General features: G+C 36.7%; 1 protein-coding gene across 1 annotated transcript in view; it reads right to left on the bottom strand.

Annotated features, from left to right (window-relative positions):
* The window catches only part of gbe1b (glucan (1,4-alpha-), branching enzyme 1b), a 260449-nt gene that overhangs the window by 176556 nt on the left and 69270 nt on the right, over nt 1-14623 (bottom strand). Inside the window, exons 5-6 of the mRNA XM_061877862.1 lie at nt 11569-11704; nt 8868-8958 (exon numbers count right to left, since the gene is read on the bottom strand). Coding sequence (XP_061733846.1) covers nt 8868-8958; nt 11569-11704 — 227 coding nt within the window. The remainder of the gene's footprint in view (nt 1-8867; nt 8959-11568; nt 11705-14623) is intronic.

Raw genomic sequence — 14623 nt, 5'->3', positions numbered from 1 at the left:
ATATATAATAATAAGCATTCAAATCTGCACAAGGAGTTTAGAGTGACAGGTATCTATCAATCAATCAAAGTTTAATTATAAAGGCCTAAATCACAAGTACCTCAAAGGGCTGCACAAGCCACAACGACATCCTCGGCTTAGATCCCACATCAGGGCAAGAAAAAACTAAACCCAACTGGAACAACGAGTAAATAATATAGTTGTTATACTTGTCCTGCTGTTCTGCTCCAGTGCAGACCATAGTCAAGGAGCACAGGGGTGACGTTCCCTTCAGTTCACTTTACCCATAAATGGGTTTGCTATGATCTACATTCCGGTCAGAATTTGAGGCCGCTGATTTGTGGCAATCTGGTTACTTTAGTATTAGTTTTGCAGGACACAACCAGAGACCGTTCATCACTCTACTGCGCAGTGCAAACGTTCCTCTCTCTCTGTACTCGCCCACTCACTCGCTGACGTCACTCAGACACTTTGACATTCTCGCAAACACACATACACTATTTTCATAAGTTAACAGCTCCTCTATTGTGCACATGTAGATGCGTAACATGTAGATGCATACATGTAAATGCATGACATGTAGATGTGCAAGATGTAGATGCGCAACATGTAGATGCTACAATTTGTATTTTATCTTTAACAAAAGTGTGTTTTACCTGCTACATGGTTTATCTGTGTACTTTTTTTCATAGTTTTGTTTTTGGTACTTACTAATACAGTGGTCCCCAACCACCGGGCCGCGGACCTACCGGGCCGTGGCCCGATTGGTACCAGGCCGCAGAAGAATTTTTTATTTAAAAAAAAAAAAAAGAAAAAAAAAATTGTTTTTTTTTTAATTTAATCAACATAAAAAACACAATATACACTCACAATTAGTGCACTAACCACAAAAACCTCCCTTTTTCATGACAAAAACGTCCCTTTTCATGACAAAGAAGAAGAAAAAAGAAAAGAAAAAAAAAGGACACCCCCCCGGGCCGCGGGACAAATTATTAAGCGTTGACCGGTCCGCGGATAAAAAAAGGTTGGGGACCACTGTACTAATAGTTGTATTTTTCTTAAAGCACATTCCAGGAGTGGCAACCATAAACCCTGAAGCATTTAATGTAATGTACAGTAAATAAAGCTTTTTTTAGATTATATTCAAATTTAATATTTAATTATGGCAGACTATATGTAAAAAGGAAAATTGTTAATCGTTTTTTGAGTGCAACAAAAAAAACAATTTGTTTAATGCCTTTTAATTGATATTTTAACCTTCTGAAATTGTTCTTTGAGTGTAATAAAACACATATGTTTATTGTATTGTAAGATTTTCTGTTGAAATAGAGCCAATAATGACATTTTTTCGTTGTTCTCTTTATATGAAAAACTATCGAAAAGTATCTTTATACATTTTCGTACCGGTTCCAAATTATTGGTATCGGGACAACCCGAGTAAGCACAGACCGATACGTACAGTGGGGCAAAAAGTATTTAGTCGGCCACCGATTGTGCAAGTTCTCCCACTTAAAATGATGACAGAGGTCTGTAATTTTCATCATAGGTACACTTCAACTGTGAGGGACAGAATGTGAAAAAAAAAATCCAGGAATTCACATTGTAGGAATTTTAAATAATTTATTTGTAAATTATGGTGGAAAATTAATATTTGGTCAACCATTCAAAGCTCTCGCTGATGGAAGGAGGTTTTGACTCCAAGTCTCACGTTAGCATGGCCCCATTCATTCTTTCCTTAACACGGATCAATCGTTCTGTCCACTGAGCAGAAAAACAGCCCCAAAGCATGATGTTTCCACTCCCATGCTTCACAGTAGGTGTGGTGTTCTTGGGTTGCAACTCAGTATTCTTTTTCCTCCAAACACGACGAGTTGAGTTTATACCAAAAAGTTCTATTTTGGTTTCATCTGACCACATGACATTCTCCCAATCCTCTGATGTATCATCCATGTATTCATTTTGGTATAAACTCAACTCGTCGTGTTTGGAGGAAAAAGAATACTGAGTTGCATCCCAAGAACACCATACCTACTGTGAAGCCTGGGGGTGGAAACATCATGCTTTGGGGCTGTTTTTCTGCTAAGGGGACAGGACGATTGATCCGTGTTAAGGAAAGAACGAATGGGGCCATGTATCGTGAGATTTTGAGCCAAAACCTCCTTCCATCAGTGAGAGCTTTGAATGGTTGACCAAATACTTATTTTCCACCATAATTTACGAATAAATTATTTAAAATTCCTACAATGTGAATTCCTGGATTTTTTTTTTCACATTCTGTCTCTCACAGTTGAAGTGTACCTATGATGAAAATTACAGACCTCTGTCATCATTTTAAGTGGGAGAACTTGCACAATCGGTGGCTGACTAAATACTTTTTTGCACCACTGTATGTATGTATGCACACGTGTATTTATTTACATATGTATTTATATGTATGTATGTACATACGTATGTATACACAGGTGTACAAAAGCATGTATATGTATGTATGCACATGTGTATGTAAATATGTATAAATGCATGTATGTACATATGCATGTATGCATGCACATATATATGTACAATATATATGTATATATGTACATATGTATGTATGCACACATATGTATGTATGTACATATGTGTGTATGCACATGTTTATGTAAATATGTATAAATGCATGTACTGTATGTACATACGCATGTATGTATGCACATATGTATGTACAGTATGTATGTATATATGCACATATATATGTACATATGTATGCATGTACATATGTATGCATGGACATGTGTATGTAAATATGTATAAATGTGTGTAAGTACATATGCATGTATGTATGCACATATGTACTGTATGTACATTTGTATGTATACATGCACATATGTATGTATGCACAAATGTATGTATGCATGCAGACTTGCATATCTTTGACCAAACTCCTGATGTTTTCCAATAACGGCGCGGTCCCTTCTCCCCCCGCTATCGCCGCATCAGCTTCCTCGCCGAGCATCGCCTTCAGCACGCCAGCTCGAGCCGCTTCCCGGTATTGGAGCGTCGAGGTTTTAAATGACACTGAGCGATCAATCATGGGTGAAATTACACTATATAGCTTACACTAGGCCTGCACGCCGAAGGGAAGGCGGGCGGGGGAGGGGTGGATCCCTGACAGAAGATAAACACTCCGACGAGTCCACCTTTATCGGACAGTCCCGCCACTCTCTGGATTAACTGGAAATGTGTTTACAGAGAGATTACCGGCGGGGTCGGAAGCGCTAACCTTCATCGGACGCCGCGAGGAAATTGCCCGCCACGTTTTGTCTTGGCGCTCGTCACTGGCAGGCCAAGCGGCAGAACTCGAGTCGGTCGTGTGACGACGACGTTTGATTGGCAGATTTATGCCCAAATGGAGTTTGTTGTCTTTGAGGAATATTACTCTGTATGATTTATGACGGGGGTGTCCAAACTTTTTCCACTGAGGGCTCCCCTCACAAAACCTCAGTCTTAAAAACATAAAAATAAGTCATATACTATTACTTTATTTAACTTCAGGTACGGTATGTCACAGTGTTAAGTAGGTCAATAATTCATTACATTGATTTTGATTTATCATTAGGTTTATTAAGCATATAATAGAATAGAATAGAATAGAATGGAAGAGAATGGACTTTATTGTCATTATATTTGCATATAACGAGATTAAGGACTCCAATTTAAGGTGCGGTAGTGGGAACGAATATGGGATAAAAACAAATTACACAAGAGGCATACGTTTTTTTTTTTGGTTTGTTTTAGAACATTCTTGTCAAAGAAAACTGTTTTATTGTGGCAAAAAGTAAAAAATATGTAATATTTTCCCCAAAATATATTTTAAAGTGGAATATTTGATGTGCAGTAATTGGAGGATTTAAAAAGTCAATAATGCATAAAACATTTATTTTGATTTGTTATTTTGAGCAATGACAGAAAATTTTTCAGGGATTCTAAATGGCCCCACTCCAAAAAAAAGTATTAAAAATAGGTCTTACATTATTTTATTTTATTTATTATTTATACTTTTAATGCTTAAATCTGTATATCAACTTTAGATCAATCTGTAGATACATTTTATTTACTTTATATATTTTTATTTTTGTTTTTTCTGCCCTTTTTGGCAAAGGAAACTTTGTTTTATTATGGCAAACACACAAAATATGCAATATTTTCCCTCAAAAATAATTCAAAGTGGAATATTTGATGTGACGTAAATGGAGCCTAAAAGGGTCTATAATTCATGACATTGATTTTGACTGTTTTTTGTTGTTGTTGTTTCTTACCAAAGACAGTTTTAAAAACTGCTACTAAAATTATCAGGGATCTAAAAGGTGTTTTCAAATAGGTCTTACATATTTTTATTTTTTTTAAATTACTAAATATTTTGATCAACTTCAGATCTATCAATTATAAGTTTTTAAAAACCCTGTTTCCATATGAGTTGGAAAATTGTGTTAAATGTAAATATAATCGGAATACAATGATTTGCAAATCCTTTTCAACCCATATTCAGTTTAATATGCTACAAAGACAACATATTTGATGTTCATACTCATAAACTTGATTTTTTTTTGCAAATAATAATTAACTTTAGAATTTTATGCCAGCAACACGTGACAAAGAAGTTGGTAAAGGTGGCAGTAAATACTGATAAAGTTGAGGAATGCTTAATAAACACTTATTTGGAACATCCCACAGGTGTGCAGGCTAATTGGGAACAGGTGGGTGCCATGATTGGGTATAAAAACAGCTTCCCAAAAAATGCTCAGTCTTTCACAGGAAAGGATGGGGGGAGGTACACCCCTTTGTCCACAACTGCGTGAACAAATAGTCAAACAGTTTAAGAACAACGTTTCTCAAAGTGCAATTGCAAGAAATTTAGGGATTTCAACATCTACGGTCCATAATATCATCAGAAGGTTCAGAGAATCTGGAGAAATCAATCCACGTAAGCGGCATGGCCGGAAACCTACATTGAATGACCGTGACCTTTGATCCCTCAGACGGCACTGTATCAAAAACCGACATCAATCTCTAAAGGATATCACCTCATGGGCTCAGGAACACTTCAGAAAACCACTGTCACTAAATACAGTTCGTCGCTACATCTTAGTCCAAGTTAAAGCTCTACTATGCAAAGCGAAAGCCATTTATCAACAACATCCAGAAATGCCGCCGGCTTTTCTGGGCCCGAGATCATCTAAGATGGACTGATGCAGAGTGGAAAAGTATTCCGTGGTCTGACGAGTCCAGATTTCAAATTGTTTTTGAAAATATTCGACATTGTGTCATCCGGACCAAAGGGGAAGCGAACCATCCAGACTGTTATTGAAGCGAAGTTCAAAAGCCAGCATCCGTGATGGTATGGGGGTGCATTGGTGCCCAAGGCATGGGTAACTTACACATCTCTGAAGGCACCAAACAAATTTTTGTAGGAACAGTCTTCATGCCTAAGTATTTGATTTTATACACCTGTACAAGTGATTAAGACACCTGAGCTCATCATTTGGATGGGTGGCCAAATACTTTAGGCAATATAGTGTATTTCTACCTGAATAAATGATTCTGATATTCTGTACATTACATGTTGTACAAGTCAATTGTTTTCCTATTTCTGCATGAGAATATTTTAACCTTCTCTATTTATTATTAACATTAACATTTATTAATGAGCCTGCCAATTATTTTGTAGCTAAGGTCTTGACTAGAACATGTTATAAAATAATTTACACAATTTTTCAGCCAGCTAGAAAAAAAACCTTATGTTATTACTGGACCTTAACCCTCATCTAAACACGGAAGTGATGCGCCACCCCCGTCTCAAAGACGAAGTGGTGTCATCTCCGCGGAAAAAAACTTGCTATTGCTTTGAACCTGATATTTCCATAACGGCCATTTCTGCTTGCTATTTTCCAGCTTGCGGTTCATCAGTAGCAAGTGAACTGCAGCCAAGTGTCCCCTGCTACGGCACGGGCCGAGGGTCAAAAAGTTAATTGTTAAAAAAAAATCCGAATTTATAGTTAATGCGTTATTATTGCGGTAACATTGACAGCCCTGCTAATAATAATAATACTGCAAGTAACCTTTTCAAGTGCAATAAACATATTTTTCATTTCTGTAATATTTTTCACGATTGTATTTGGAAGGTCAATAACTAGCGAGTCGCGACCAGCGTGTGTAAGCTTGCGAGCCCCGCCTGCTCATACCGAATTGACAGATACTACAGTGATTAGATCGGGAGTCGGCATGCGGCTCTTTAGCACCACCCTAGTGGCTCCCTGGAGCTTTTTCAAAAATTTGTGAAAATGGAAAAAGATGGGGGGAAAATCAATTTTTAGTTTGAATATGGTTTGTGTAGGAGGACAAACATTACACAAACTTTCCTAATTGTTAACTATCCCATTGTTTGTATTAAACATGCTTCACTGATGAGAGTATTTGACAAGTGCCGTTTTTTCCTACTGATTTCGGCAGTCCTTGAATTCACGTTTTTTTTACGTGTACAGCTTTTTGCAACGCTGCCATAGAAAGTCCTGTTTTATGTCACTCGTTCTTTGCCTCATTTTGTCCACCAAACATTTTATGCTGTGCGTGAATGCACAAAGGTGAGCTTTGGTGATGTCATTGACTTGTGTGAAGTGCTAATTAGACATATTTGGTCAGTGCACGAATGCAAGCTAATCTATGCAAACATGCTATTTAGGCTTGCTGTATGTACAAATTGAATCATTATGCCTCGTTTTTAGGTATATCTGAGCTCATTTAATTTCCTTTACTTCCGTCCTCTGTGTATTTCATTTATATTTGCATGTCTCATGACACATTACCTGTATGTGTATTGGCTGCACTTCTGATAGTTGTTTGAGGACCATATTGTTCCAGACCACATTAAATGTTACCATGTTAATCCAGACTACAGTAAACGTTACCATGTTGTTCCAGACCACAGCAAACGTTACCCAGCTTGCAAAGATTGTAATAAATCCATTAAAAGTAGACAGACTGTCATTTCATTTAACTTGGACACATAAATGCATACTTTTAGCCATTCCTAGGAAACCATTTCCAAGCGTTATCTCACCAATAACTAAGGTTTTCCAATGTTGTACAAAGGTGTACATTCAATATTACATTTCAACATTTCTGAACAAAGATTTGCATCAGCCTGCGACAGTCATTTTGATAGTAGGCTAATATAGTTTTCTCTCTGGCACTCACCGAGGGTGGACGCTCCCCTTTCCTCTCCCTTATCTTTCCTGCTTGCTTCTTTGTTTTGTCTTGTCTTAACTTTCTTGTTGCCTCTTTTTTGCACTGCTCTCCAAATCTAAACATTGGAAATATTTAACTGGCCTCAACAAAATTGACAAGATTTTGGGTTTGGGGGACCCTGCTGTCGTGACGAAGCGGTTGTTGCTGGACACACGACGGACTCTTGGGAGAAGAAGGAGGGCCGCGTGCCTGGCGACCCTTTTCTGTCGAGGACATGAAGATATCCACCTATTCGGAATTATGACAACAGGACATCTGCTGATTGGAGTAAGTGTTGCTCTGGTTTGTCGACAAATTGGAAGTTGCTGGCAGTCTTCAAAGTACCCCAAAGCTGCCACAAATGATTGGAGGATGCGGGAAGAACTGTGGATTATATCGGACTGTCTACCCCGCAGTTTTTGAGGACCAGTCATAGACAATTTTAGAGTGAAAAGCAAATTTTATTTTCACTCGCATACAAATCATTTTAACTTGGATTGTTTCCCTGGCTTCGAGACTCTCCCAAAGATCGTTGCAGCGAAGACAAAACAAACTCCCTTTTTTGTCTCTCATGGACACACCTGTTGTTGTGAATTTTGGACTAGCGACAGCAAATACATCAAGGCCGCGGAACAGAGACACACTATGGGCTTATACACACACACACACACACACACACATCCACAAAAAAATATACGCCACACATATACCCCCCCGTCCACCTAATCCAACGCCCTCGACGCAAATCCCTTAGGGGTGATGAATGGATGGTCAGCGCCTGAGCGCTGCGACCTACCACCATGACCTTGAACTACCTTCCCTCTGTTGCTAGACATCTCGAGATGTATGTTGTAATATGTATATGTGCTTTGCTATGGAGGTTTTTTCCCAATTCCAGACTGGGCCCCCTTAGGAGCCCAGTCTGGATTGTATTTTTTTTTACTCATTCTTCCCCAGCGTTTACCTTTTTCCCATCTTTTACGGGGCGCCTTATGGCGACCCATCAGTGTTCTTGTTCTGTAACCCTGTACATTGTTTGTTTGTCGAATCATGGACAGGTTTGTGCTGAAAACAAAGTTTCGTTGTACTTGTTGCAATGACAATAAAGACCTACCTACCTACCTACCTACCATAGTTAAGTCATTTTGATAGTAGGCTAATATAGCTAATATAGACACATCATGTGTTGTTTTCATTATAACACTTATACACTACATTTAAAGTCATTGTGATAGTAGGCTAATGTAGACACTTACATAGAGTGTTGCCTTCATTATAAAACTTATAAAACTTTTAAAGTCATTTTGATAGTAGGCTTATATAGCTAATATAGACAATTAATGTACATCAAGTGTTGCCCTTATTATAACACAAAAATAAGGCGTTCAATTTTGGGGGGGGAATTTTTGGTACAATATGGCTCTTTCAACATATTGGGTTGCTGACCCCTGGATTAGATTGATAATTTGTAATTTTGGTTATGGTTTCCAAATTAAGTGGAAAATTAGCTGGAAACAGGAGGACTTTGGGGGCAAAAACCCAAAGCATGTTAAAAGAGTTTTGACTTGTACGTAGTTATTGTGCACACACTTTCAAATACGTACCTGGAAGCGGCAAAGAAGCTGGTGACCTGGTAGCCAAAGCTGGCGTAGTAGGCGTGCTCCATGACGGCCATCATCTGAATACAGTTGTAACCTGCACACATTTGAAATGCTTTTCGTAACTCTCCAGAACAAATACAAAATGTTTCTTGTCTGGGCGTCTGGGGATTGTGTTTGACCCGGGCCGCCTTCTCCCGTCATTTACGTGTGTGTGCTAAAGACGAACCGTGTCTGCTGCGAGATATCAGCTATTGGTGTCAGCGGGTCACGTACACCTATGCCTTTACCGGTGAGGCAGCAGGTGACTTGGAGACTTCCACCTATGTATAAGAATATGTCTAAATAATATACTACAGAGACAAAATGTAATTCATGAATCTTTAAATGTGTCAATTAATTATAATGGGAATTAAATACCTAATTGTTAAACATGCCATTAATTTATTTAATGTCAAACTGTACATTAATTCAATCCTTTAATTAATTCAATATTAAATTAGTCATTTGATTATTATTGATTGCATTGCCACGAGGGCTGCAACTAACGATTGATTTGATAATCGATTAATCTGTCGATTATTACTTCGATTAATCGATTAATAATCGGATAGAAGGGACAAACTACATTTCTATCCTTTCCAATACTTTATTTAAAAAAAAACAGCATAGTGGCACCATGTCCTTTCGACTTGCCAAATAAAACAAGGCAAGTGTTACTGAACAATAATGTTTTGTTTTTTTTCCAAAGTGCACCATTGTCATGCACAATAGCAATAATTTTGCTTAGGGGAATTTCAAACCTGTCTACTACCTATTTCAACCACTCTGCAATGTTGGATGCTGAATGTCTTTCCTTGAGTGGCGTGGTCGTAAGGCAGATTGACTTCATGTTCCATTCGTCTCCAATGTAATGGCATGTACTGCCAAGGTAGGCTACACTTGTCCACACATCAGTAGTGAGAGCAATTTTGCTCTGGGTGGCTTTTATGTCAGTCTGCACTGCTTGGAATGTCTGCTCGTACTTCCTCTCCATCAGTTTGGTAAAATGGTTCCTCGAGGGAAGAGTTTAACCAGGGTTGAGGACGTGAACCATTTGTCTAAAACTTTCATCTTCCACCATTGATAGTGGCCTCATGTCAGTTAGCAACATATTCAGGTAGCTTCAGTCAGTGCATGCGCATTGCAGGCACCCAACGAATCGATGACTGAATTAATCGCCAACTATTTTTATAATCGATTTTAATCGATTTAATCGATTAGTTGTTGCAGCCCTAATTGCCACCAGGGTTTCCCACACATTCATTTATTTGTGGCGGCCCGCCACGAAAGAATTACGGCAGCCACAAAGAAAAAAAAAATGAAAAAAATAAATATATATATATATTTTTTTTTTTTCGGCTTTTGACTCGCTCGACTGCTCATAAAAGCAATGGGACTCTGTCTGTGAAAGGAGCTTGTAGTTACATACTATATAAATATGTAAATATTATATAAATATGTACATAAAGTGTTGTAATTATATTCCAACTCCGCGTTCTTCTTGGTCATCGCCGCCGCCACATTAGTTCATGCTCTTTTTCCCCCCAGCGAGGTGACGTTCCACGTCCCAAGAGCTAGCTTATGTAGCCGAGGATCAGACCGCCAAGTGGCCTGCCTTCAGCTGCCGCCTAGTTCACACTGCACCTGACCTCTATGGCCCCTCCCATGAGTTGTGAGCCCATTGGAGGGGTGACCCACGTTGCCTCTTCGGCATGGGGGCAGGCTCGGCCACCAGGCGCTCGCCATAGTGCCCCAACTAGGGGCCTGGTGACCCACGTCCGGGCGAGGGAAATCTGAGTCCTTGTTGTTGCATTCCCATAGAAGTCTTCGAGCTGCTCTTTGTCTGATCCCTCACCTAGGACCTGTTTGTCTTGGGAGACCCTACCAGGGGGCATAAAGCCCATGGACAACATAGCTCCTAGGATCATTGGGACATGCAAACTCCTCTACCACGGTAAGGTGGCAGCTCAGAGAGCTATTATTATTATTCTCAATATTATTAAAGATAATAATATTATTGATAATAATAATAGTATTGTTATTTATAATAATATTATAATTTATAATAATATTAGTATTGTTATTTATTGTATTTTATTTGTACAATTTTTATTAATACTATTTATAATATTACTATTATGTATAATAATAACAATAATAATGATAATAATGATAATATTATCAGTATTTATATTTATAATATTATTATTATTATTAGTAATAATAATAATAATAATAATTTGTATGCGGTGGGCAGCAGAAGAAATCTCTGTCTGTTATAATGTTGTAGGGTATGTTCAAACTGCTCCATAAAGACAACATTGCAGTCAAATGCATGGAAGCTAAAAAAATAAATAAATAAATAAAAATGTAACAATTCTGTTTATCATTTAACCGAACAAAAAACTTTCTTTCAAGCTTTCATTCAATCTGCCAGCGACATTATTGACACCATCCAGACGGCCATGAGGGAAAAACGTTGATGAATGACTTTTCAGTTCAGACGTGACTGTGGGAAACTTTTTCACCAGCAGCGAGACATGAATAGAAAACGGTGAGCTTGTATGACAGAAAGTCCTCCTGTGGGTCGAGTCTACGTGGAGCCAGACTTTTACTAAAGCCCACGGAGACAAACAGTAGCAAAGTAGCCATGGAAGTGCCTTACCCAGGTCTTTGATACGGGGCAGCATGTTGTCGCGGAAGTTGCTGTACGAGGCGATCTTGCCCTCGGGCGACGCGATGCCCAGGTGCGCCTCGTAGATCCTCAACCGCGTGGGTTTCATGGGACGCGGGTGGATGTGCTGGAGACGGACAGAAGTGGGCAAAAAGAAGAAAGAAAAAAAAACATCCTCCATGAAGCACAAAGGCTGCTGCTGCATGAATCACCTCCATTGTTTGGCAAGAACACAACAATGCACCTAGCAGGATTTAGACAAGAGATCCACTATGTTTTTTTATGATACCGATTACCGTAAATTTTGATTATAAACTCATTCCCTACGCTTTGAACCATGTGGCTTATAAAACGGAGCGGCTAATTTATTGTTTTTTTTTTCCCAAGATGAGTTTAATCTCAATATTTGCACGTTCCATTCATGTGCCATTTTATTGTTAGCATTGGCTACTTTGTAAGTATACATAAAATCTTAGTTATTGAAACATAGAACGCTAAAACTAAAATATAATCAGTGAAGCATAAACACAAAACTTGCAAAACAATGACTTTTTTAACAGTCTATTTAATTTAGTTACTTGCAATAATAACTTGGTCAAACGATTTTATGTATATATAGAAAATGGATGGATGGATGGATGAATGTATATAAATATATATATATATGTATATATATATATATACACTCGTCGAGTTTGGAGGAAGAAGAATACTGAGTTGCATCCCAAGAACACCATACCAACTGTGAAGCATGGGGGTGTAAACATCATGCTTTGAGGCTGTTTTTCTGCTAAGGGGACAGGACGATTGATCCGTGTTAAGGGAAGAATGAATGGGGCCATGTATCGTGAGATTTTGAGCCAAAACCTCCTTCCATCAGTGAGAGCTTTGAATGGTTGATTAAAAACTTATTTTCCACCATAATTTACAAATAAATTATTTAAAAATCCTACAATGTGAAGCCCCGTATTTTTTTTTTCACATTCTGTCTCTCACAGTTGAAGTGTACCTATGATGAAAATTACAGACCTCTGTCATCATTTTAAGTGGGAGAACTTGCACAATCGGTGGCTGACTAAATACTTTTTTGCCCCACTGTATATATATATATATACACATACATATACAGATCTATAAATATATATATATATATATATATATATATATATATATATATATATATATAAACACATATATACACATATATATATACATATATACACATATATATACATGTATACACATATATACATGCATATATACACATATATATACATATATACACACATATACATACATACATATATACATATACACACACATACATACATACATACATACATAAACACATATACATGTATGTATACATATACATGTATATACATATATCTACATATACATATATACATATATATATATATTCACATATATACATACATATACATATATACATATATACATATATATACATATATACATATATATATATACATATATACACATATATACATATATATCTATACATATATACATATATATATACATATATATACATATATACATATATATACATATATACATATATCTACATATACATATATACACATATATATACATATATACATACATATACATATATACATATATATACATATATACATATATATATATATATGCATATATACACATATATACATATATATATCTATACATATATACATATATATATACATATATACATATATATATACATATATACATATATATACATATATATACATATATACATATATGTATATACATATATATATATATATACATATATACATATATATACATATATACATATATATATACATATATACATATATATATACATATATACATATATATATACATATATACATATATATATATATATATATATATATATATATATATATATCAGAGGTGGGACCAAGTCATTGTTTTGCAAGTCACAAGTAAGTCTCAAGTCTTTGCCCTCAAGTCCGAGTCAAGTCTAGAGTCAAGACAGGCAAGTCTCGAGTCAAGTCCAAGTCAAAACTGAAAAGTCTCAAGTCAAGTCCCAAGTCCTGCACTTTGAGTTTCGAGTCATTTCAAGTCCTTTTAACCACAGACTAATATATTTACACAGATTGTGTATGCTTTTAAAACGCTGTATGTATTTATTATAAAAGAAAATAGTGCTGACATTGCACTTCATAATAGCAATATTAACCAGTTATTTTAAACATGTAACTCATTCCTTTACAGAATAAACACATTTGAAAAAACAAGTGCAACTGTAATTATTTGTACAAAAGTGTTATCATTGTATTTCCATGGCATATTGCATTAGAACTAGTTCCACAGCAGTTTCTATCCTGTTTTTACCTTATCTCATTGATCTCATCTCAAAATGTATGTGTTTTAAAGTGTGCGTACACATGAAAACCATAAATACATGAACATAACAATGAACAGAGTTGTACTTTTTAGATGTCAGGGCCCTATTGAATTTGTACACATATTCTTAATATAGTATACATTTTAACTGACCTTTATTTGACTATGTTTTTCTTTTTGTAGGTGGCTAAAATACGTGGTGCTCCTGACCGCCGTCTAACGTTACGTTACTGTGTGTGATACATTCACTAACGTAACATTATGTGGAGGTACCTCATGCAGCTCTGCTTAAAAAAATCACTTGACAAAAAGTATGAATAAGGTAGCAAACTGCAGTGGACGCAACAGATTGTCGTGTTTGCAATGATGTTATAACCATAGACATATACTGTGAGTAAACCCATCGTTGGCTGCTGTGACGCGAGCAATTTGGCCACCATCTTGAAGTGGTAATGAGGAGCTGGAGAGCAGCCTAAACTGACAGTTGACAGGTAGAAAACAAAGATGCCGGGCTGGTGTTCAGCATTTTCCTGCTTAAATGAGTGGACTGTTGAAAATAGGAACCGGGGTATTACTTTTCACAAGTAAGATTTAACATTAACATAATATCGGTAGTATTTTGTGAAAATAATATTATCAC

The sequence above is a fragment of the Nerophis ophidion genome, linkage group LG18, assembly GCF_033978795.1.
Source record: "Nerophis ophidion isolate RoL-2023_Sa linkage group LG18, RoL_Noph_v1.0, whole genome shotgun sequence".
Taxonomy (NCBI): Eukaryota; Metazoa; Chordata; class Actinopteri; order Syngnathiformes; family Syngnathidae; genus Nerophis; species Nerophis ophidion.
The sequence above is the reverse complement of the archived record's forward strand: the minus strand, read 5'-3'. Positions and strand labels throughout refer to the sequence as shown.